General features: G+C 46.8%; 1 protein-coding gene across 1 annotated transcript; it reads left to right on the top strand.

Moving 5' to 3' along the window:
• Positions 1–980: 980 nt before the first annotated feature.
• On the top strand, positions 981–21,918 carry NHSL2 (NHS like 2; the record flags this gene model as incomplete). The annotated part of the gene is made up of 7 exons (XM_047092480.1): positions 981–1,140; positions 4,036–4,163; positions 4,467–4,662; positions 6,480–6,611; positions 7,801–10,125; positions 11,631–11,763; positions 12,603–21,918. Coding segments are annotated over 7 exons (3,399 nt in total), but the record flags the coding sequence as incomplete, so codon positions are not given.
• Positions 21,919–25,362: the final 3,444 nt, after the last annotated feature.

Raw genomic sequence — 25,362 nt, 5'->3', positions numbered from 1 at the left:
TCTAACTCAGGCCGCTCCAGCGGCGGCAGAGGAGGCTGTGCCGGCTGCTCCTTCGATGGGGGCGGGGGCAGCGCCGGCGGGGGCGGGATGGGCAGCGGGGGAGGGTCGACGGGCGCGTCGGAGGTACCGCAATCCTGGATCACGCTAATCAGCAGTTCGTCCGAGGCATACTCGGGCTCCGCGCGAGGGGGAGGCCAGCACAAGAAAGGCAGCTCTCCCTCGGGAACTGCGTCGATCTCGCTGAGCGGGAACTCAAAGTTCTCCTCGGCCAGGACGGGCACCACCGGCACTGGCCAGCGGATGTAGCTCGAGACGTTGCCCCGCAAGGAATTAACCTCGGCTAGGGCTCTTCCGAGCTGAAGGCCTAAGTTGGCATTCTCCCCGCGAAGGGCATTTAATTCTTCTCGCAGGGCCACGTTCGCCATGCGCAGGCTGTTTAGATTTCCTGCGGCCTCGGACATTAGGATTAGCTCCGGGGCCCTGAGTCTGAGGGCGGGGGCGAGGGTTGGGGTGGGGAGCTGGAGGCCGCGAGGGGAGACTGAAATGCGGCGGTGGGGTGCGGGGGGAGGGGACCAAAGTGCCGCGGCGGGGCGCGGGAGAGGCCGAGCCACACCCACTGGGGCGAGCACGGAGGACGGGCGCTCCGGGCGGAGTGCCCAGTGGCTCGGCCCGGGGCGCTTTACCTCGTCCCAGGGATCGGAGAGGGCGGGCGGCGGCGGTAGCCGGGAAGACGCGGGCGGCAGGCGGCAGGCGGCGGCGGCACGGGCAGAGGCCGGTAGAGCGGGAGGGAGCTGCCTGCGGCAGGATCTGTCGAGGAAAAATCTTGCGGCTGGCGAGTCCCCGCATTTTAAGCGCAGCCTCGCTCCGCCCCCCCACCCCCGACAGGGCGGGTCTTGGGGAACCGCGGGCGCCCACTGGCCACCGCGCGCCGCCCCCCCCCCCCCGCCCTCAGCTGCGCCTCTCACTGACTCTCTCCTTCCCTAGCTGCAGCTAACTCGGGTCGGGAAAATGCGACAGCGACTGCCCACTCGAGGTCGTCATGGCGACAGCCAGTGAACGTGTTCCTCTCCTCGGGCAGGCCCCCGAGTGTAGAGGAGCTGCTTCGAGAGGCGCAGCTCAATCTCCAGAGCCTGTTGCAAGGTACTGAGAGGGAGGGGGGCTGCGGCCGGAGCCCACAGGCGAGATGCGCAGCGGCTGGAGGGAGGCGAAGAAGAAAGAGGACAGGGACCAGCTAGAGAAAAAGAACAGTTTAAAACCCACTGAAAAACAAAACATAAATTTCCCATCTCTTTACCTTCCAGACTAATGATTTCTACGGCTGTTTACTCGCACCCACCCCTCGCCCCTTTATTTTGCAGTTCAGGAGTACATGGGGGGGCGGGGGGGGGGAGACAGAGGCAGAAGCAGGGCAATGGTCAAGCCATTTACCAAGAGAGCTGGGTGAGAGACTCCCCCTGCGTGGCCTTACAAACCTTCTAGACCCTCTCTTGCCACATCTCACCCATGTCTTTGGAATCCTCGCACCCAAAGACAATGGAGGCATCTGCAGGGTCTCCCTCTCAGGACTTCGCTCACTCTGCTCTTGTCTTAACCTTGTCCGTGTGGTTCCTGGGTAGCTAGCTACTGCCTCATCAAAGGAAGCCCAGTACACAGCACCCAGATCTCTCCTCGTCCCCAAATCCCAGCCTGGCATCTTTGGAGTATACAGATGAGTACCCTGTACACCAAGCTGGGTCCGCATGAACCAGAAAAACAGCCCAGTTGTAGTACCAGAGCAGTCAGATTGCATGCACCAGGTAGAGTGAGAAAACACAGACTTTGAAATCAGACAGACCTAGAATCACATTTGAATCCCATGCCTAACCAGCTGTGAGACACTATGCAGATTACCCAACCTCCCTGAGTTTCAGATCAATCCGTCGTCTTTCAAATCAGATTCCAATTACCCACATGACAAAGTTTTGTGAGAAGTAAAAATGGTATGTAACCTGCTTGGCAAGAGTATCTTGCAGCTGAAGAGACCCTGATAAGATGCATCGTCAACTCCCAGTACGTGTCCTGTGGAACGCAGGGCATGGCTGGGAATGATACTAAAGTTACCATAAAAGAAAAGACTGTACAGTCCGTGATAAGACTTTGCAATATGAAAACCATACTCGTTTATCAGAGGGATTTAGCTAATGTGAGTGGCAAAAGGATTAAACCTCAGTGCTATGCGAGAGGCTACTGGGGCATTACAGTCTCTGGATGGAGGTTACAAGGGACATGCGTATGTCAAAATTCACTGAGCTGCGCACTTAAGATTTGCGTTCCTTACTGTAGGTAAGTTCTATCTCCATGAAATAATACAAATAAAACCTCAGTTGTAGTCGCAAGCTCCATGCCTATGCCAGGAACTCGCTGTCCCACTTGGGCTTTTTTCCAAACCTAGAAGCCCTTCCTCGCTCTCCCAACCCCCAATCCTCACACTTTATTCAAAGCTCTCTTCTTGCCTCACCCAAAAACCCCTTTAACGCTCTGCACTTTGCATCCTTCCCTGCATAAGCACTCGTGCCAGCTGCCTTACGCCATCCAGCTCAAGAGGTCTTGTATAGTTCTGAGCTGCTTTTTCTCTCATTTGTCCCTTCATTTACTCATTCATCTACTAGTCCTGGGTGTAGAGTTTGTCCATATAACCAGACTGACTGTCTCAACATAAAGAATGTTATCTCTTCATACCCTTGCCTTTCTAGAAGCACCTGGCACAGAGCTGGATCTCCAGGAGGGGCTCAGTAGACATTTGTTGAGTGAATGTTACATGTGTAAAGAAGCCTTATCGGCTCTCATTTATCCACACCAACAAAGGTTAACTTGTAAGGGGACTAGAAAACAGCAGCTGGGCCACCCAACTGGACTACAGCCCAAACCCCCACCTCCCTGCCAGGGCAGCAGTGACCTTAGAGAAGCAAGGTTCTGAGGGACACCATGAGCCTTGTGTTCAGATAAGAGAGGAGCTATCATGCAGAAAAAGAGTCCATGTGCTTTATGTTGCCACCATGGGCAGAATTAGGATGGGTGGGTAGAAATATAGAGGGAGGTATATTCCACCTCAAGATAAGGAAGAGCTTTCCTGACACGCCTGACAGCCCCAACTGTTCTTGGATGGAATGAGCTGCCTTGGGAGGAAGGCTGCCCTCCCTTCTCTTCAGGAGCATGTGGAGGCTGAAGAAGCAACTGGAAGGGCTGCTTAGGAAGAACTCTGAGCCCACAGTGGGGTGTTGGACCAGAGAACTTTTGAGGCCCCTCCTGAGTCCAAGTTTCTCGGAGTCTTAAAGTCTGTTCAAATGTGCATAGAGCCCCACCTGTTGGTTCTTTGCTCTCACGTTCCTCCTTTACTCATTGAATTCATCACTTAAATGAAGCCCATCCAAATCCTGTGCATCCTTCTTACTCGCTGACAATGCCCCTCGACTTCTCCCGCCTTCTATGTCACTACCTCTGCTTTCCCTCTGCTTCAACTAAGTCCCTCTTGACCTGACACCACCCACAGTGGGACCAAGGTGCAGGGAACCAGGCCCTTGGAGGCTCAAATAAGAGTTCTTGACATCCAAGGGAGCACTCCACATTGGACTTTCCAATGCAGATGTCTTCGTGATTCATGCAGGTCCTTTCCCTGGTCGGGCTGCAGAAAACCTGAAGAGGTGCAGGGTTTCAGAGAGGGGACCCTGCAGCCTAAAATGGCAAAAGGTGTCTACTTTCCGGACCTCTCCTCTAGGTTGAGCACCTAAGGTGGGGGCCATCAAGACACAGGTTTGGTCTCAGAACTGGCACAACTCCATTTCATTGACTCTCTTTTCTCCTTGGCGCTCACAGTCCTGGGAAGTAGGACTTTTTCCATTTCTGAATCCAGAGGCTCAGAAGCCGGAAAATATCCTAGAGAAACAATGCAAGTCAGGCCTGGCAGCTAGAGCAGGAGCCCCAGCTCTCATGGTCCCTTCCCAGCCCAGTGCTTGGCCATGGCCCCCTAGAGTGTGTATCCACTGTGCTATTTTTCAGAAGAATATGAGGAACAGTACTCGGAGGCCAGACTCCTGGGGCAGACCTTCCGCTCTGCTGATGAGGCCCCTGAGCCCACCCTTAGCCCAAGGCCCCAGGCTGGCAGGCGTCTGGAGTTTGTATTGATGGTGAGTTGCCTCTTCCCCCACCTGTGAGAGCCAGCATACAGAGCTCTCTCTGCACTCATTGACAGGGGTCCTCAAGCAGTTTACGTTACCCATCAGGAGCTGCCACTCACCTCTGCCCACCAGCAGAGCTATCCGGAGGCCCTGCTGAGATGGGCTGTACACAGCAGGTGTCTGGCCTGGTAGCCTGTCCACACTTTCCTGCCTCCTAGATGAAGCCTCCGACCACCCTACCTAGACAGCCATCCCATGGCATGGCTCATCTCGTCAGGAGCACACCCTTCCCATCACCTTCTTTCCCAACAGCCTACAAAACGGCAGCTGAGCGAGGATGAGACTACCACCCAGGGTGTGAGGGCCCCTGAGGCCTCCCTGAGCCTGTCTACCACAACCGACAAGCAAGCTGCCTGGAATAGCCCCTTCCCTCTGCCCATCCTAGAGGAGAAACGGTGGCCTCAACCTTGCTCCACGCACTCTGACATTGTGCCCATCAATATCTCTGGTAGAGTTGCTTAGTATCGCTTCCATTTGCTTCCCTCCATGCCAACTACAGACCATCCTCTCCAAATGCACTGGGTGCCAGGGGAGGGAGCGAGACTTTCTTTGCTACTGGCTCACCCTGCACTGTCAAGGTCATGGCTCTCGCCGAGGAACAGAGGCATGCAGAAGAGGGGGCTCTGGCTGCTCTTTCTTCACTCTCTACTGGCACTGCCATACTAACTGAGCCCATCTGGTAGCAAACAAATCTGTCTTAACAGAAAACCCCAAAACATTGTGAACTTGTGTGCTCTTTGGTTACATCTATGGAAATTTCAAGTTTGTGAGTTCAGTTTGGTTTGGGGAAAGAAAACTTCTTGTGCCAGAAGCCAGATTTGTAGTGCACAGATAGGAGCCAGAGTGGAAGTGCAAGGTCAGTAGTGCTGGTGGTAAAAGGGAGGATCATACCTGGAACACAGAGCAAGGGCCTTGTGATACTTTCAGTAGACATCCGGTCTTCTAGTGAGGTGGGCCTCTTCAACCCACATGGCAAGTGTTTGAAAATGGAAGTAATAGAAAGAGACCAAGGCAAATGAGGCTCAGCTGGCTGTGACTTTGGGGACATGTGGCACCCTATACCATGCCAATCATTAATTCATGCTCCACACTCCACCAGCTGTAAGTGGAAGAGGAGGAGGGTCAGTCATTTCAGAAGAAGGTAGGGCCAGTGACTGGATGAAATGAAGACCTCCTGACTTAAAGGGACCAGAGGCACCCTGTGAGCCAGCACTAGCCAGTGGTATGCTGGGAAAATCTGATAAAGACAATGAGGACAGGTCTGGCCACATGTGGCAACGTTCCCTAGATATGGGGCCATTCAGAGCCCCTGGCATCCTCTCAGGAAATTAGAGGCAGGAAATAGAGGTTAGAGCCTAGGGAAACGTACCAAGAGGAGTGCGGGCTGAGAAGAGAAACTCACAGAGTAAAGGTGGGCACTTTGTTTTTAAACTTCCACCTTACTCTCAATGAGGCCAGCCCTGATTTTGCCTGCAGAGCAACTTGGTGGGGGCAGTGGGGAGTGGGGACACATGTAGCCATGGAGCTGAGAGGGGAGGGTTTGGTTAGCCAGCTGCTGAAGGAGAGGCAGTGGGGGGAGCAGCGGGTGTCACCCCACCCCTGCCCTAGCAATTCCCCTGGAGCAAAGACTGTCCCAGTGTTTTAAGAGAAATAGATATCAATCACTACCCAGAGATGAATGTTGATAAAATGTGATCAGATGACTGGAGGACAGGCTATCAGGCTGCTTCCTGGATGCTGGGGGGCAGCAGGGTAGCCTCTTGGAGGCACTGTCCTTACTGGCCCATACAAAGACTTTCTTTGAGAAAAGATTACAATCAAGCAACATCTAGTCTCAACCTGTCTCTCTACACCAGTGATTCTTACCCCAGGCTGTACCTCTGAATAATCAATCACCTGGGGGGTTCAAGAAAATGCTTCTACTTGGGCCCTACAGCCAGAGATTTAAGTGTTCTTGATGGGGTTCAGGTATTAGAGTTTCAAAAGCTGCTCAGTTGATTTTCACACATAGTCACGGCTGAAAACCATGGCCCTCAGCCACCTAAGACTCACCAGTGACCCTGAGTATGACCCTACGAAAGCCAACATGTACGCCTTGGGGCTGTGGGTATGCAGAGCCAGATTGGGAGGGAGGAGGATGAAGGGCCACCTGCCTGGACTCTATCCATGCTCATTGCTCCTGCCATCATCCCTTCTCTCCACCTCAGACCACTGTACTGTAAACAGAAACCAGGATGCACCCAAGTGTCTTTATTTTGCCTACAGGGCAGCAGTTTGATAAACATGCAAGTTTGCGACACTCGTTGTTTAACACAGAGACAGCCGTGAACCCCAAATCCACCCTGAGGCGGAGGCGGACCATTATTGGATTCTCTAACTTTTCCCAGCGAGACCAAGGTGACCCCACCACAGCTGATGCCCCAGAACCTTCCCCTTGTTCATTGCCACCAGTCCTGCCACCCAGGGATAATTCAGAGTGTGGGGTGGTGGGGGTGGGGAGGGAGGACGGTTGGATGACTTAAAAGAAGCCAATGTGGTAATTAAGGACAACCAAGGGCCTTTTGTCAAGGTCATCAACTGAATATGGAGCGCAGGTCCCCCAGGCTAATAAGTTCACTATGTTATTGTTTCCCATTCTAAATGGAATATAGCCAAATGTGTCAGATTTAGGCAAATAGATAAAAGAGGGAATCATCACTAAAAGCACCATTCTAACAGAGCCACTACTGCTGCTAAACGGAAGCCATCCAAAAAGCACAGACCAGAGAGATGGATGTGAGTCCTGGCCTCTCCACTTATTAACCATGAGGCCTTGGCCAACTTACATAACCTCTCTGAGCTTCAGCACCTTTATCTGGAAGTTGGGGCTAATAATACCAACCTGTGAGAATTGTCATGCATATTAGAGTTATTACATATATTCACCTACCATGTGCCTGGTACATAGTAGGTGTTGAACAAATGGTGGCTGCTGTTATAAATTATTATACTACTAGTAGTAGTAATAATTGTTCTATATGAGAAAAATCTTTGGGGATTTTGGACATGTGAATAGTTTCCTCACATGCGTAGGTCATCTGAAGTCTCTCATGTTGCAAAGCTAAAAAGTGACAGGTGCCAAAAATGTAACCAGACTCTGAACTTTCCAGCTGTGGCATACTCCAGATTCATTGCTGGGGCTGAAAGTCACACAATGCTGTCCTTTATCAGTTCAAAAGACTGTGCTCTAATCTCAGGAGAGGTGAACACTGAGGTCTGTGATGGTTCATGAGCCTGGAGTGAAAGCTCAGGAAAAAACCCAAGGTAGTCCCACCTGCCGCTTCAGCTCTAAAAGGAATAATCAAAGCTGGCAAGTCTTTGGCAGCCTCCTGGACAATTCAAGGGCAGGCACCCTGTGACTCACCGTGTGGTGATGGGCAAGGACCCAACTTCCCCAGCATCCTCGTTTATGGAAAGGAAGAACCAAGGCATCCTGACCAAGCTGTTGGCAAATGCTTCTTGGCAAAAAACTTGGTGCTCCTGTCTCAAGACAGCTGCTGGGGGATCCCTGGCTGCATCGCTAACTTTCTGTGTTTACCTTCTCCAGGTCACAGCAATAGCCCAGCAGGCAGTGTGGCCTGCTCCACCACCTCAGACATCAGGCTCAGTCATTCAGTCCCAGAAGGTGTCCATGGAAGAGTTGCAGTTGGTCAGGAAGTTCATTTCCCAAATCACCCCTCACCGGTACTGAGGAGTCCTTTGAGTGATCCAGAAGAAACTCTCCAGGTGCGTGGTGGCGCACACCCTCCTAGCATGGAGAGCATAGGAATGGTGTATAGCATCCCCAGTTCTTGCAATGGACCAACCGAATCGACATTCTCTGCTTCCTGGAAGGGAGATACTTTTACCTACATGACTCCAAGTGCCACCAGTCAGAGTACTCAAGTCAGTGAAAATGGAAAAAATCCTTCCTCTGGGAATGTTTGGGTGTCTCTGCACACACTGCCACCTCTAGTTCCTAAGGAGGCTGCTACCCTCTTTGTTACTTGTGATAACCCAGCAGGATGCAGTGGGTCAGTTGGCTACTCTGAGCACCCTGCTCAACGAAGGCAGGCAGTGGAACGACCCTCCAAGATTGGCCTTCTCACTAGTGTTACCTCAAGGATGGAGACAGGCCCAGGTGGGGCCAGCAGGTTCCGGGAGCGGTCACTGTCTGTGCCCACAGACTCAGGCACCGCAGAGGTGGACTATGATGAGGAACAGAAGGCTGGTGAAGCCTGTGCCCTGCCTCATGCCAGTACAAGTTCTGAGGGCAGTCACAGTGCTGACAACATTGCCTCCCTTCGTGCCCAACAGGAGACCCAGCACAGAAGACAGAGATCCAAGAGTATCTCGCTCAGGAAGGCCAAAAAGAAGCCTTCCCCACCAATGCGCAGTGTCTCACTGGTCAAAGATGAGCCAGTCCTCTTGCCAGAAGGTGGGTCAGCCCTACCCAAGGACCAGAGGCCCAGGAGCCTTTGCCTCTCCTTGGAACACCAAGGACATCACTCATCCCAGCAGGATGCTCAGGGTCACCCAGCTGTGCCGACCTTCAAAGATCCAGAAGGCACACAATTCTCCCACCACTGGTATCTTACTGACTGGAAGTCTGGTGACACCTACCAATCCTTGTCCAGCTCCAGCACTGCCACGGGCACCACAGTCATTGAGTGCACCCAAGTTCAGGGCAGCTCAGAGTCTCTTGCCTCCCCTTCCACGTCCAGAGCCACGACACCTTCCCAGCTCTCCATCGAGGTGGAGGCCAGGGAAGTATCCTCCCCAGGAAGGCCTGCTGGGCTGATGTCACCCTCCAGTGGATACTCCAGCCAATCAGAGACACCAACACCCACCGTCTCCATGTCCTTGACCCTGGGCCACTTGCCCCCTCCAAGTGGCAGTGTCCGGGTGCGTCCAGTGGTACCTGAGAGGAAGTCATCACTACCCCCGACATCACCAATGGAGAAAACGTCCAAGTCACAGCTGTCGTTTGACCTACCACTGACCTCGTCAACCAACCTGGATCTGTCTGGGATGAGTATCTCCATCCGAAGCAAAACCAAGGTGAGCCGGCATCACTCAGATACAAATTTTGGGGCCAAGCTGGCCCAGAAAACGAGCCCCAACCAGCCAGTTATGCCCATGGTTACTCAGTCTGACCTACGTTCCATTCGCCTGAGGTCAGTCAGCAAGTCTGAGCCAGAAGATGACATCGAGAGCCCTGACTATACTGAGGAAGCAGGAGCAGAAGTCTTCACCTTGCCAGAGAGAAAGATAAAACCTCCCATAGCTGAGAAGCCCCCCGTGGCCCGAAGGCCTCCAAGCTTGGTCCACAAGCCACCATCTGTCCCCGAGGAGTACCCGCTAACTTCGCTTACCTTGGCTATGACCCCCAAGAGCTCCATTCCACACACGAGGCCACTCGCTCCAGACGTCTACACAGTGGTGCGGAAACCAAAGTCCTCCAGCCCTGAGGGCAGAAGCCCAGGGGAGTCAACAGCAGCCTCAGCTCTTGTTTTCACACCTTTTGCTAGTTCCTCTGGTGCTTTTTTCTCAGGAACACAGCAACCTCCCCAGGGAAGTATGGAGGATGGAGGCCCCAAAGTGAGAGCCCTGCCTGAAAGAATTAGCCTCCAGAGCCAGGAAGAAGCAGAGAAAAAGAAAGGCAAGATACCACCCCCTGTCCCAAAAAAGCCCAGTGTGCTGTACCTGCCTCTCACATCACCCACAGCTCAAATGGAGGTGTATGGAACCGAACCAAGGCTGTCTCTCAGCCCCATCATCACCCTTCAGGAAGAAGCCAGCTGTCCTCCCACCAGTGACCAACTGCAGTCACCTGGTACAAGGATGACTTCAACACCGGAGGCTGAAGGTGAAAGGGAGGCAAGTCCTCTAGGTTAGTAAACTCTCTGCTGCCTTTTCTTTTGAATCCCAGGAAAGATGAGGGTAAGGATGGAGTGCCAGAGACAGAAGCAAATGCCCCCAAATAATGATCCTGAGTCCAGGATAACCAGGTCAGTAGTAGGCATCTCTTGAGGGTTTGGGTTATTCTAAACAGGCCTCACTGCCCTTGGGATTAGGAATGACCCAGGGGTGGACCTCCAAGATCCAGCTTGGGCCAATCTCACCTGGAACCCCTGATACTGACATACTACAATCAAACTAGTTCTTAGCACCCTAGGACCTTAGTAGCACATCTACCTAGTCAGGCACACATCCCCTGCCCTAGGAACTATCTCTCTACCTCCCGGTATAGCACTCTTCGCTAGCCACATGGATTTTAGTTTCATGCATGGGACTCAGTACCCTCCCAGGCTGAGTTCAAATGCTATGGAAGACTTGCAAGCTTCTGAAACAATGGAATATGTTTCTAGCAGCAGCCTTTCTTAGTGCTTTCTGGAAGAAAGGGAACTCACTTTCTTGGATGCTTTGAGGCTAGCCAAAACAAAGCTAGCCTGAAACAATAAGACTAAACTAGATAATGTTCCTCATAATTTTTCGGGTCTTTTTTGCATGTCTCTTTTTTTGTTTTAATTGTGGCAAAAATACACATAACATAAAATTTATCATCCTAATCATTTTTAATGTACAGTTCAGCAGTGCTCAATACATTCACAAGGCAGTACAACTATGACCTCCCACCATCCACCTCCAGAGCTCTCTTCATCTTGCAAAACTGAAGTCTGTATCCATTGAACAAGAACTCACCATTGTCCCCTCACCCCCATATGCTGGCAACCACTCTTCCATTTTCTGTCTCTATGAATTTGACTCTTCCAGGGACCTCATGTAAGTGGAATCATACAGCATTGGTCTTTTGGTGACTATCTTATTTCACTTAACCTATTGTCCTCCAGATCCATCCATGTTTTTCATCCTTTTTTTTGTACCTTTAACACCAAACATCAAAATCTTATGACCTTCCTTAGGCCAAATTTGGACTTCCAACATAAGTTAAATCATAGTGGCTAAAACAAGCAAACAAATCACAGCCACAGGTAATTTTTAGAAGATGCATCATCAAACTCCATAGGCTCCCTCTGAGATTCAGATAGGTCCCACTCCCACCTACTGGTTGAGTCATTGCTTTAGATGAGTCTCTGCTTTTTGATTTTTAAAAATACTGCATTCAAAACAAGAGAATGCTCAGGCAACCTGTTGTGTAATGGAAAAGGTGTGAGAACACAGGGACCCATGCTGATCTTCACCACTCACTCCACCTTGGCCAAAACACTAACCTTCTGAACATTGTGTTCCTCTGCAAAACAGAGACATTAAGAGTCTCTGCCCTGCAGCCCTCCCAGAGTTGCTTTGAACATCAAATGAAATACCACAGGAGAATGTGCTTTGTCCTAACTATTGTGGTCGAAGTATTTAATTCCTTCTGGTTCTTATGCCTAGGGAGTTCTACAAAAGCAAGCACTGAAGAAAAAAGTGTAATCAGTGATAAAACAGCCGAATGGATTGCTGAAGAGGACGATGACGTGTTTGTGGCTTCACGCACAACTGAAGATTTGTTTACTGTGATACACAGGTGTAGACCAATTTTCTTAATTCCTATTGTAATTGTCTACCCTTCTTATACCAAAAGAAAATCTGCTACCTCTAAGCAGCCATTCGAATTGCAACTGGAGCCTAAGTTCAGATACCCACATATGTGAACGCAGCCCTCAGCCTTGCATATGCAATTCACTGACATCTTTGGGTGAAGTGGAGGAGGGGCAGGGAAGGGAAGACCAGGTGCCGAGTGAGAGGCCCCTCGTCTCCTAGCAACCGCAGGCCTATTGTGGCTCCATCTGCTCTCTCACAGCTCTGTCTACAGACGGAGACATTTAACCCTTCACAGAATTCCTTGTACCAAAAACATCTTATCAAGAAGTGAAATGGGGCAACAAGCCAAGCATCAAAGCAGGAACTTAGGCAAAGTGGGACCGGACCGGGCACCAGTTGTCGGACAGGGTTTCAAAGCAAGGACTTGGTGATGAGAAAAAATAGAAACAGCCCAGTCATTAGAGCTGGAGCACCAGTTCAGAACAGGATCAGCTCTCAGACTGTCTTGATTCAGAGTCACTGAGCTACTGGCCTAGACTCCTTAAATGCTTCCTTGGTCCCAGAACCTAGGCAGAACTGAGCCTGCAGGCACAGGCCAAGCGACTCCAGCTGGAGGCATTGAAAGGGGTATAGAGAGAGGAAGCCAGACAAGGGACTCTGAGGACTTAGCAGAGAGAGAGAGAAAGCTGGTAAGTACAACTGCTTGCAAGGCTGCTGCATGGTAGCCCCCACATCGTGCCACTGGCATTCATGAAATTATACGAAGCATTTAAGAAATATCTGCCACGTGAATTCACTTAAAACAAACTTTTTCTTATTTAGGTCCAAAAGAAAGCTGCTTGGCTGGAAAGAGCCTGGTGAGGCCTTTGCTGGCGGCAGCAGACCAAGCTCCCATTCACCAATAAAGAACACAGCTGATTCTCCAATCAGTGAGTCAGCTGCTTCTGCGGGGTCAAGTGGCAGTGCCAACCTAGATGCTGGCAGAAACGATGATTTCAAGGCCTTGCTACAGAAGAAGGGAAGCAAGACAACTCCAAGGTCCCGCCCCTCAGCAGCCGAACTGCTGAAGACCACTAACCCACTGGCTCGGAGAATTATTGCACAATTTTCAAAAGACTGTGAAACTACCAATGACCCCAGTACCTAAGTCCCGAGTTCAGTTAACAGGGTTTAGTTACTAAACTTGAGTAGACAAAGGGGAAGAGAAAGGGTTTTAAAAAGTAATCATGAACATAACAGAAGAGGCTACATTTCTTTTACATTAACTCACACTCTGGACAGCAGGAGACAGGTCACTTTATCTAGAACTAAATCATCAGGCACTTTAATCATCTTCAGACCTTTTACATTTTCATTCTTATAATCTTGCCATTACCCAACTACCGATTTTCTCCTTATCTTCCCCCACTGTTGTGCCCTGAGAAGAAATTCTCAGATGCAAGGGCACATGTACCATCTTTTCAATCAATGGCCAGACTGCTCCATCCCTGACTCCTGTCACTGAGGGGCACAGTGTGAGAGTGGATTGGGGACTGCCAAAACTGGGGATCATAGGGTGCCATTGCTGATTATTCACTTTCCTGGCAAGGCCTTGATGGCCCTGTGTGGAGAAACAAAAAGACTCTGGTGCCTCTCCATCCACACTTAAATTCCCCCCACCAGAGAGGTTTGTGGCTGTGCACTTATTTCAGCATGGGGTTGATTGGATGGCTTTTGTCATTCAAAATATGAATGTGAGTCTGTCTTGAAATTCATACCTTTTTCAGTTTGTCTATGCGGAGATCAGGGTGATGACATTCAATAATCATGTAGACAACCCCCCCCGCCCCCACCAACTAGGAAAAGTCAGGACTGGGTTGCTTTGGATGAATCAAGTTCAGCCAACAAATGAGGCAGCCATTTGTTCACTCAGATCTATCCAAGGTAACTTGTACATTGCGCCTTGAAATTCTTCAAGTGTCTGTCAACAATGATAGCTAGAATCAGTGCCCAGCTCATGCTGCATTCTAAGAACTCTCATTTCATTTGCATATAACCTTCATTACAGGAAGTAATTAGCTGAAGGAACAGCATCATCAAAGGCTCAAGGAGGAGAGAAAGTAAGTGTAACTTGTCCACCTCCATTCAGTTTAGATTGTGGTTTGTGGTTCCTTTTGTTTTTGTTTAAAGGAAGTCTTACTCTGTTCCCAAACCAAGAATGTATGGACTAAAAAGAATATATCCAAAACCTAAAAGGCAGCCTTGCAAGTGGCTGTGGCCCATAACACACACACAAAAAGGGCTACTTTTTGCCATTTATGTTCCACTGTGTGACTGACTTTACATTAACTATGTTGGGGGAGAGTGTAGGAACTCGGGGGAAATGAGATGCTGACGGAGCCCCCAGAGCAATCATTGTGACTGCCCCCCACACAAGCTTATAGGCACTAACTATTCTTGTCAGTTCAATTTTCTAAGCAGAGCAAGAGAAGTAATTCATTTGATTTTCATGTGTCTGGTTTTGGGGAGGTTGGGGGAGAAAAACAGTCAACGCATTGAACAAAAACTGGCTGACCAATAATGGAGGGTTAATGGTCCACATTCCCGAGAAGGGAAAAGAAAAGTCAAATGAAATTGTAGCCTGATTCCTGGACCCCTTCCTCCTTCACTGCCACCCCCCCCAACCCAACAGATTCATTGGCCAAAATCCTGGATGATGCAGAAACTGCCCCAGAGACAAGCAGATCTTGATTTTGATAGGTCACATCGCTCACCAATGAGAAGCAAGCTCTTAGCTCCACTACCCACACTCCTGCAGACAGAGCAGCTGAAAAACTACGCTGAGAGCTGAGAAGACTTGGGCCTCTCATTCAGAGGTCTTAAGCCTAGGCCCTTGGTTGGTACAGGTCTGAATTCTAGACTTCTAAGGGCAGGCCAGGCTCATCAACTTCTTTGCAATCAGCACTGCCCCCTGACTTAGAGGCCACTTAAAATAATAAACAGTGAGAACCCAGTTGCTTTTGAAAGCATTCAAACTATTTGGTTTGAAGGTCCAGATCAAATTTCAGGGGTTTTGCCTGAAATAAAATAGATTAATTCCTGGCCTGACTTTATATCTGAATGCCACACTTGTCTGCCCCAGACTCAGAATTCCAAAAGACAGAAACATTTTTCCTCTGCAGGGAAATGAAGGGGTGTTCATGCTTTGGCCTAACAAAAGTGAAAGGCTGCCAGGGCCTTCTCATTGAGAACCACTTTGAACAGCTGAGCTCTGAAGCCAAATAAGAGACTCATATAGTACAGGATGTGTTACTTCTGGTTTTTCTGGAAGCTTCTTGTTTGCTACTTCTAGTGGGTTTCACCTTTCTGTCCCTGGGTGGTTTTCCCAAAAGATTCTAAAGCTGAATGCCCACTTTTATGTTTTGCCGTTACCTTGAGTCTTGCTTTCCTCTACAATAGTCTGTATACCTGGAATTTTTGTAACATCTTCTGCATCATTACTATGGCCTTCAAATACCCAGTGGTGTTTCCATTAGCACAAGAGGATTTGGGGCAGAGATTTTATGGTCAGAGGTAACATTGGGGGCAGGAAATATTCCTTTAATATTTTGCAACAGGTGGACCTAATCCCAGGCAAACAACCAAACTGTAGAATTTGTTAGTCACTGATGACTATAACACCAAACATCTTTCCTACTCCTAACCCTCCCACCGAGGCACATAGCACAATGTTTGCTGCCCTCTGTACCAACTCTGTTAAGACCAGAGAAGAGAGGCTGACAGCCCCTCCACGTAGGCTTTCAGAGACCTAGTACCGCCATGGTTACTAGTGCAAATAATAATGATCACAATTTTTGAGCATGGAATACAGAAGGGGTTCAAGTAAAATGAAGTTTGCCACAGGAGGTCAGCTTCCAATTCAAGTTGTTTCTATCCTTTTGTTTGCTCTGATTCCAACCGATAGCCACAGGTAGCTCTGCTGGACTAACCTCAGTGTAGTCATGAGTAGAAGGAGTCATCCCCAGGAGAGGTCAATGGGTAGCAAAGAGTGATTTACTCTTGGTGGGTATTCATTACGTATTTGTGGTTCAAATGTCAAGAGTAGAGAGCAAGCCATTCTTGGTAGAGCAGGAAGCCTCGCTGGTATCTCCTCTCCTTTGTCTGCCTCATCTCTCACCTAAGCTTCCCACCTGGCCCCAACTTGTCCCTCAGCCCTGACTCCTGTGAACTGCATCCCTAACCTACAGCTTACCCTTTAAGGAGGCAAGACCACAAACAGCGAAATAGTTCGTGTTAGCCTAATGACTTCAAATAGACCAATTGGTCTGAAGGCATCACCTTGAATGTGCAAAGACTAGAGAAGATTCTATAAAGGCTTACAACAAGCATTTCACTGGACATCCATTTTAAATCTCTAGACAACACGGATCAGATTGTGATCCTGCAGTACCTATCTGTCTGAGCAGATGTGTCCATGCACCTGCCCTCTTCCTGATAAACAAACTATTCCTTAAAAAATTGAGTTTGTGGCCAGTGCTCTTGTTCCTCACCAGTGCAGCCTTCCATCATCACCAAGTCTGTAACACAATAGTAGGCTTTCACTTTAATCTGATTTTCCAGGGCCAGGACGAGAGTGAGGTGAACGAAGCGCCCACTCTCAGGGCCGCACAAGTGCCTTACCCTCGTCTCAGCCCTGCACTTTGCACTCTATGAATATCAGTTTATCTTCTTCCTGTGAATAAGTGTGGTTCCTCTGATAAATCCCTGTTGTTGCACCAAATGTTTTATTGCCATCTCTTTTTTCCATTGCTATAAGCCTTTGTATGCCTATACATCTAAGAATAGACAATATTATCAGAAAACATGGTTGATTTCTAAGCAACCTGCTCCAAGTGGCAAGTTAGCACCCATTTTCAGTAGGGATGCAGACGGAGACAGCCCTTCAGCACAATAGTGAATGGGCTGGAGGTCTGCCATTGGGATGGATCTTCATTCTCCTCTTTCTGCTCCATTTTCCCCAGACCTTGCTTCCCAGCCCCAACTCTCCTGAGTGCCTCCTAGTTCTCTTTACTAAGAAAAACATGCTCTCAGGAAAGGGATAAAGTCCTTTACTTTAACATCATAAGGCTTAATGCTACCTTTTTTGAGGGTCGCTTGCATTATAACAGGGGAAAAGCCTTAAGCCAAAGGAATTTAAGTTCTGCCTGTAGAATTCTAGGCCTCGATTAGCTGCAAAGTGTATTTTTCACCACAGAAAGCCCAAATTCCCTGAAAGCTAACTCCAGAACATAGAAAATACCTTAATCTCCTGGAATTATTGTATTAAATTGCTGGTGGTTGATTAAATAGTCCTGATACCCCATGCTGTTCTATTGGACAAGGGACCAAGGGACCACATCTACCAAGAGACTCTCAGAAATGGCTACTGAAAGCCACTGAGAAGGCCAAGATCATATTGTACATTAACATTTTTACACAAATGGAATTAATACTAGTCATTTTAGTAAAAGAACACAAGGACTTAGAGTTTGTGAAAATGTGTCCTGTTTGTGAAAGGTGAAACTGTCTGATCAATGTCTGATCCATATTGGTCTCTTGGTGGTGGTGGTAATTATTAAACTTGCTAGAGGTACAACTTTACTAAACACAAGCCTCTGCTTCCCCTGCCCTTATTTATGTTTTGTGCTATCACTTCAGCTTGGTGTGAGAGAGACCAGATCTATACCAGAGCATCCAGTCCCTCCAAAGTCTTTGCTCGTATTTTAGCTATAAGTCACCAAGGTATTAGGGATTTAAAACAACAAGAGTGGGAAGAGCCGCCTTAGTCAAAGAGCAGCAAAAATGAAAATTTAAACAATGACATGGAATAAAATTTTAGAATATTCTGACACAGATTTATATAGGAATATGGCAGTAAACAGTTATAGCCAAATATTTGAGGTGCTTTTCATAAGTTTAGCAAAAATTAATTTGCATAAGTAATGGATTGTGTGAAATAGGAATATACATTTGTTCAGTAAAAGCCCAAAATCAAAGCCAGTGGTTCTCAAAGTGTCATCCCAGAAACAGCAGCAGCAGCAGCCCTGGAGTGTGTGTGTGTGTGTGTGTGTGTGTGTGTGTGTGTGTTCCAGTGATGTTACTTCTCCAAGCCCCTGAATCACTATAGCCACAACTGTTCAAATGATTTCAAACTTTCCCACCATTTCTGCTGTCATCACAGTGATTGGTCTCTGGCCAAGTGATGTATATTGTCGTGTTGGTCAGGTATACATTTGTTTGGTGTTAAGAAATTACCAGATTGAATCAACTACTCGCTTAACCTGCAAAACTCTTGATTTGACTTAGCCAGCATGTCTGGCCCGTTTTGGATTTAATTTTTTTAATTCACAAATAGGAAAAAAGGAAAAAAGTGTTATGTTTGGTATTGCCAACCCTTAAATACCTATCTTCACCAAGGTGGCTGTTCTCTAGGAGAGCTCTGATTTTAAGATTTTGCCTACATAGTAGAATTTGAGATCAACAAATACACCAACAAAATCTGAACTGGAACAACCAATTAACCCCCCTCAGCTTCTTTTCAATGCCAAGCTTTATAGAAACTTATTCCTTATGTGGTGTTCCGCTTTTTTTTAATGTCCAATTTTACCAAATGTTATGCATGCAAATGCAACATTGTGCTCACTGTATAAGTCACCCCAAACTCATTTTCTCCTCCATATGTGTGGTGGTAAAGAAATATCAATATGTATGTTCTTACCTCTCCTGATCAAATCTGTAAATTACAAATCTTTTCATTAATTTTTAAATGAGATATATTTACTCTGGCTAGTAGTTACAATTTTATTCTTTTTATGATATTTCATTGCTACTCTTTTCTACTGACTCCAAAACTTACTTTGGGGAATATTTCTTATTTCTAGGTTGTTGTATTTATCTTATTTCTATATTTATCTGTAGCCATGGAATGTTAGAAGTGAAAGGGACCAATCTCTCATTTTACACATGAGGCCCAGAAAGGTCAAATAACTTACACAAGGTCACACACACAGTAGCAGGGCCTGGCCTCAGTTCCAGATCTCCTGCCTCTGGGGCCAGTGTTTTTTTTCATTTAAAGGGCTGCATTTATAGAAGACCCACAGCTGGCTTCTACATTTATGACACATGGATTTCCCAGGTATTTCAACAAACTAATATATTTGCTTTAAGGGAAACTGCTCAAGATTTAAGTTGAATCCAAGGACAAATCTGATTTTCAATGTCCCCCAATGTCTACTTTATTTTTAGTCTCAACTTTTGTAATTGGTGTTTATTTAAAGTAGGACAAACCAATATAGGCTTTCCTAGAATCTACTTTATCCTTCCCTTCTTAAACTTTATGAGATATCAGACTGTTACATGCTCATGAGATATTTAGTTGTATTCTAGAAACTTCACCTAGCTTGATGTTATGTCAATCCCTGGGCTCAAACTTTATCTCCATCTTATCAAAAAATAACAAAATTCCCTAATCACTACTGTGCTCTGCATGCATTCTCTTTTCTGGAACATTCTTTGCCTAGTGTGACTCTTCTCTTTAGCTATTCTTGGGCTTCCTTCCATGGTCCGTGCATACCTTATTATTCTGTGGAATTGAAGGCAGTGTCCCTTTAGGGTTATGCTAGTTACATGGAGTGGTAGTTCCAGTTATTTCCATTGTTCCCTTGTTTCCACTGGACCTCCTCTGGTTTCTATGTTCAGGAATGCTCATAGATTGATGGGATCTAGACCAGGGGTTGACAAACTTTTTTTGTAAAGGGCCAGATAGTAACTATTTTAGGTTGGGGGGGGAGGGGGACATGTGGTCTCTGTAGCATATTCTTATTCGCTGTTGTTTCTTTGTCTTACAATACTTTAAGAATGTAGATACCATTCCTAGCTCTTGGGCCATATAAAGCCCCAGGCTGGATTTGACCTGCTTGTCATAGTTTACTGACCCCTGGTCCAGACAATGTTCTGTAACAGGCATTTCTGTGACGGGCCCCATGTGATAACTGGGTTGTATACTGGGTGATGTGGCTCACTGCCCTCCTATCTACTTCACTGTCAGACCAGTCTGCACAGAAGTGGGTGCAGAGGGGCTGCATATGCCAACCCATTATTCTTTGATAGGGTACTCATTATTGACTCTCTCACTCACTACCTTGGTGTAGAAACCCTCATTCTTTTCTCCAGACCTCCTGTCCTGGTTATCCAATGTGCCTCTTATTCCTTGAGTTTGAGGTAAACTGAGCGGGAAGAATGGATTTCTGAGTTTTCTTATTTCTTTTGTCCCTATATTGGTCTCCCGAACTTTGGCTGGGGACCCTGGCCCTGGGCCATCTGGCCTGCCCTGCCCTATACTGCCATCACAAGTTTAGGGCTGTCTCTGGAAAGTCTGTTGGCCCAGGCCATGAGATGCCAGTTTGGTCTGCAATTTCCTAGGGAAATCACCAGCACTCTTGATTCCCATAGTTGGTTTTGAAACCCAGAATGTCCATGTGTCCATTTTCTATAATGTAATTTGGATCTGTTCTAGACTTACCCCAGCAAGAAAACCAATGAGGTATAGAAGGTATTCTGTGTCCACAGTGTTTTCCTGTCTAAACCCCCTGCCTCCTTGGCCCCCCAGGCCCCAGGATGGACTCCCTGAGATGCCCTGTGCAGCACCACAACCAGCAAGCATTCAGCATACCACCACCTCCTGTTTTCTGAACCTTTAAAAGGATCCCTAGGGGTACCTGGCTGGCTCAGTCAGTAGAGCATACAACTCTTGATCTCAAGGTTTGACTTCAAGCACCATGTTGGGCTAGACCTCACCTAAAAAAAAAAAAAAAAAAGAAAAAAGAAAAAGAATTCCTTAAATATTCCTCAAACCCTACATCTTGCTGCCATCTCTACCTCTCATGCTACCTGGAAGTCTAAAGCTCAGATTCACATTTCACATTTTTCTCATGTAAGCATTGAGAGATATGAGTGAAGAAGGTGTGTGCCTGTGTGTGTGAGCCTGGTTTCTCCAATGGAACTGTGAAGGCCCCATTGACTACTGTACCTGTCTCTCTTTTCTCTCTCTCCTTCTCTCCCTCTCTCCTCTCTCTCTCTCCCTCTCTCTCCCCTCCTCTCTCTCTCACACACACATATGCACACACACATGCGCGCGCGCACACACACACACACACTCCATCTAGTGTTTCATCAGTTCTCTGGTCCAGATGTAGGTCTGATGGGGCTGGTCAAGAAGGGGATGAGGCATCATCGTGAAGAATTTCCCTTTTCTTGTCTTTTGAAACTTTCTTTCTACTGGTTTGTGCTGGCTTCCCTCAGGAAGCCATTTGAAGAAACTTTCTGCGACAATTGTGAACAAGCTGACATATAAAGAGCAAGGACTTTGATATGAACTCAGTCACTCAGACATACCTCCCAGGCTGCAGTTTTTCCTATCTAAGCAAATTGCTTCTTAGGACCTTTAAGCTTCCTTTCTGTCATTTGAGCCCAGGGATCTACCCACGTATTGAAAACTAAATCTTAAAAAGTCAGAGGCATGAGTAACTTTCAGGATTTTCCTATTTGAAAATATCTATGAAACAGTTTCTTTCTGCCTTTGCTTTAAAATTTCCAGACTTAGGAAGGGAACCAGGTTTATGCCTTGGACTCTAAGGCAACAAAAGACCTACACTCACAAAAAGCAAAATGAGGAAGGAGGACTGGCTAGTCCTACTATGCATAGTCAGGAGACAGACTTTTTTGTTTCATTAGCACTTACCAATCGGTGTTTACTGAGTGCCAACAATGCACTTAAGAAAAAATAAAGGAGACAGGAATTTACAGACCAATATCCTAAACTAGAAGGCAGAGATAAGGCAATTCCCCCAGTGATAAGAAAGTGTCCCTGGATAAAAATTTCAAGAAGCAGCAGAAATTAGGAGAGACCATAATCCCAGGCTTTTTAGAATTCCAACACAAAATGGAAGGAAGCCCTCTGTGGGGTGATATTACAAAGGGTTTTTCTTTTCTTTATTTTCTTTCTTTCTTCTTTTTTTATTCAAGCATTCCATACTGGCTTGCTACCAGCAATTGAACTGTATTCTTTATATAGCTAGAGCTGTTTGTGTCTTCTCGAAATAAACTGTTTCTGTTAAAATCATTTTCTGTTTCACCCTCTGGTTTTCATTGTAGCAGTGATGCCTTTATTCAGACACTAAGCCCAGTTCATGAGCATGTGTTACCAGCCATGCAAGTGTGGGGCACACACACATGGGGTTTGATTCTCACAAACCCCTGAGAGCCCAAAGCCTATATGCAGGACACAGTGTCTTGCAGAAACCTGGCCCACAGAATGGTGAACCTAAGGGACATGGTCAGGTAATTCATGTTCAAGGACTTTCTCTCAGGGATTTGAGTATGACTGCTTATTGGAAGCAACAAGGGGCCGCAGAGGAGGCAGGGTTCTGGTGAAGTGGGCAGCAGTTGCCAGGCTCCTGAGAGGAGGAGGTTGCTGTAGCAACTGTGCTCAGGGCATGCACTCCCTCTTTGTTCTTTGGCTCAATGAAGCCATCCAGCAGGGCAGACCAGAGTGAGTCTGGGCTGGGCGCAAAAAAAAAAAAAAAAACAAAACAAAAAAACAGACCAGATGTGGCCCATATCACTTCCATCCCTCAAAAAGGGTCTGATCCCACCATGCAGGTAGTGATAACTATATTTAAGGGTCAACTCTCATCCAAAAGGAGTTTCGTTCTCTATTCCCAACTGGCCCAAGCATGTAAGGCTGAGGCCCTTGCAGCCAGCATCCTTGTCTTCCCAGGCCTTCCATTAGCTCATGTCCTCTGATAATACCAGGTTGTTCTTCCAAAAAGACACAACAGAAATGGAAACAACCTAGAAAACTCACAAGGGAAGGGAGAGGGGCCAAGGCAACTCTCATACAATAGCAGGTGTTAAGATTTAAGATAAAGGTCAGATAAAGGCTGGCTCAAGATGGACCTCATGGCAAGCAGTACCTCAGTGGGACCTTGTGGTGCAGAGTTTAATGGTCACTCTGGCAGGGTCACAGCCTCCTTATTCTACCATACCACAAGTTGGAGAAGCTTTTAGGGACTGACCCACACTGATGAGACCCACAAAAGACATGTCAAAGGCAGGGTCTGGTATATTAATTAACCAAAGAGAGAATATGCCTTTAAAACACAGGTCATAGGGGCACTCAGCTGGCTCAGTCACTGGAGCATGCAACTCTTGATCTCGGGATTGTTGAGTTCAAGCCCCAGGTTGAGTGTAGAGATTACTTAAAAAATAAAATACAATCTTGAAAAAATACAAAAAACCAAAGCATAGGTCATAAACAGGATGCCTGCAGGCTGAATTGAGCTCATACACACTGTGTGGAGTACAAACACTGTCTGGAGTTGTTTTTCAATTTTTAAAAATTTAGGTAGGCACAATCTCTGCAGTTAACTAGTTCCTCATCTGTCCCTGTTATATTAAACCCAAACAGCTTCGTTCATGTATATTACCTGCTATGCCCCTGAAGGCATTTGAGCCTGTGAACCCTGCATCAAGGTGAAGTTGTGGGTTGAGTTCCCCCAGGAAGCACTCTGGGGTGGAGTTTGGTGAGGAAGATGTTTATTAGGGAATGCCCTAGGGAGCAACATCTGTAGGAGAGAAGAGAAGGAAATAGGTTTCTCTTGTATCACTTTATTCCTTGTTTGATTTGTTGCTGTAGGGGCCCAATAGGCTGTAGGAAGCCTATCATCCTATTTCACTATTTCACATAAAAAGGGAGCCTCATACCACACTAAGAAAGAAGTTCCAGTTGGATAAAAACCTAAATATGAACAGCAAAAATATGAAGCTTTTGGAAGATAATATAGGAGAATATCCTCATGAACTCACAGTACAGAAGGATTTCTTTTTTTTAATGTTTATTTATTTATTTATTTTTGAGAGAGAGAGAGAGAGAGAGAGAGAGAGCAAATGAAGGAGGGACAGAGAGAGAATCCCAAACAGGCTCCACACTGTCAGTGCAGCGCCTAATGTAGGGCTCGATCCCACAAACTGTGAGATCATAACCTGAGCAGAGACCAAGAGTCCAGATGCTTAACCAACTGAGCCACCCAGGCACCCCAAGAAGGATTTCTTAAACAAAACACAAAACCACTAACCATAAAGGACAAGTGATAAAATTCAACTGCTTTAAATCTAGGAAACCATTTAGTGAGTGAAAATGCAAACCACAAAAAAGGAAAAGATACTTGCAACACATATAGCCAACAAAAGAACTAGTATTCAGAATACACAAAGAACTCCTACAATGTAGTAATAAAAAACAGAGAATTCAATAAAAAAATGGGGAAAAGACTTATGTGGACTCATGATAATAGAAGAAATCCAAATATCCAATAAGCATAGCAAAGTGCTTAGTCTAATCTATCAGCAGAGAAATGAGAAATGAGGGAGGATGAATTACAACGGGGTAGGGAGAAACTTGTGGGCATGATGGCCATGTTCATTATCTCAATGGTTCTGGTTTCACAGATGTTAACTCATCAAATTGTCACTCTAAGTATGTGGAGTCTGTTGTACATCAGTTATACCTCAATAAAGCTGTAACACACACACACGCACACACACAATGATATACCATTTCACATCCACCAGACTTGCAAAATATTTTTAAGTGTAGCAGTAACTAGTGTTGAGGAAGACGTGAAGGAACAGAAACTCTGATACACTGTGGTGGGCATCACTTTGGTTGGTTGGTTCAACCACTTTGGAAAACAGTTTGTCTTTCCCTATTAAAGTTGAAGATACACATCCCCCAGGACCCAGCAATTCCACTCCTAGCAATACAACCCAGAGAAATGTGTAGATCTTTCCCAAAAGAAATACAGAAGATTCATAGTACATTGCACATAGCAGCCCAAACTGAAAACAACCAAACGGTCCATCAAGAGGAGAACAAGCAGACTGCAGGATTCTATACAGCAAAGGCAATTAAACTACAGCACATGTAACAACATTATGGAGCACAGAAATAAGAAGTTGAGCAAAAGAAGCAAGATGCATAGGAACACATACAGGATGGTTCCATTTATATAAAGTGCAAAACAAGCAAAACTAAACTCTTACTTAGGGATGCATAGGTAGATGATAAAACTATAAAGAAAACAAGGAAATTGTTATCATAAATGTTAGGAGAGTGGCTCCTTAGAATTGAATGGGTCAGGGGTGCCTGGGTGTCTCAGTCAGTTGAGCATCTGACTCTAGATTTCAACTCAGGTCATGATCCCAGAGTCGTGGGATGGAGCCATACAACTGGCTGGCTCTGTGCTGATCGTGGAGCCCTGCTTAAGATTTTTTTCTCTCTCCCTCTGCCCCTCCCCTGCTTGTTCCCCTCAAATTGAAAAAAAAAAAAGTAGAAGGGTCCATTGTAATTGATGAAGACACAGGGAAGGATTCTGGGGTATGAGAAAAGTTCTATTTCTGGAACTGGGCATGGTCATACTGGTGTGCACTTGTAAACATTTTTACAAGTGTACAAAGTATATATTTGTTTTAAATACTTTTCTTAATGTATGTATGTTGTATTTTA

The sequence above is a fragment of the Lynx rufus genome, unplaced genomic scaffold (genome assembly GCF_022079265.1).
Source record: "Lynx rufus isolate CCGP_SWC_20201006 ecotype Redwood Valley unplaced genomic scaffold, mLynRuf1.p SCAF_30, whole genome shotgun sequence".
Classification (NCBI taxonomy): domain Eukaryota; kingdom Metazoa; phylum Chordata; class Mammalia; order Carnivora; family Felidae; genus Lynx; species Lynx rufus.
Note: the sequence above shows the minus strand (reverse complement) of the source record. Positions and strands in the feature narration are given on the sequence as shown.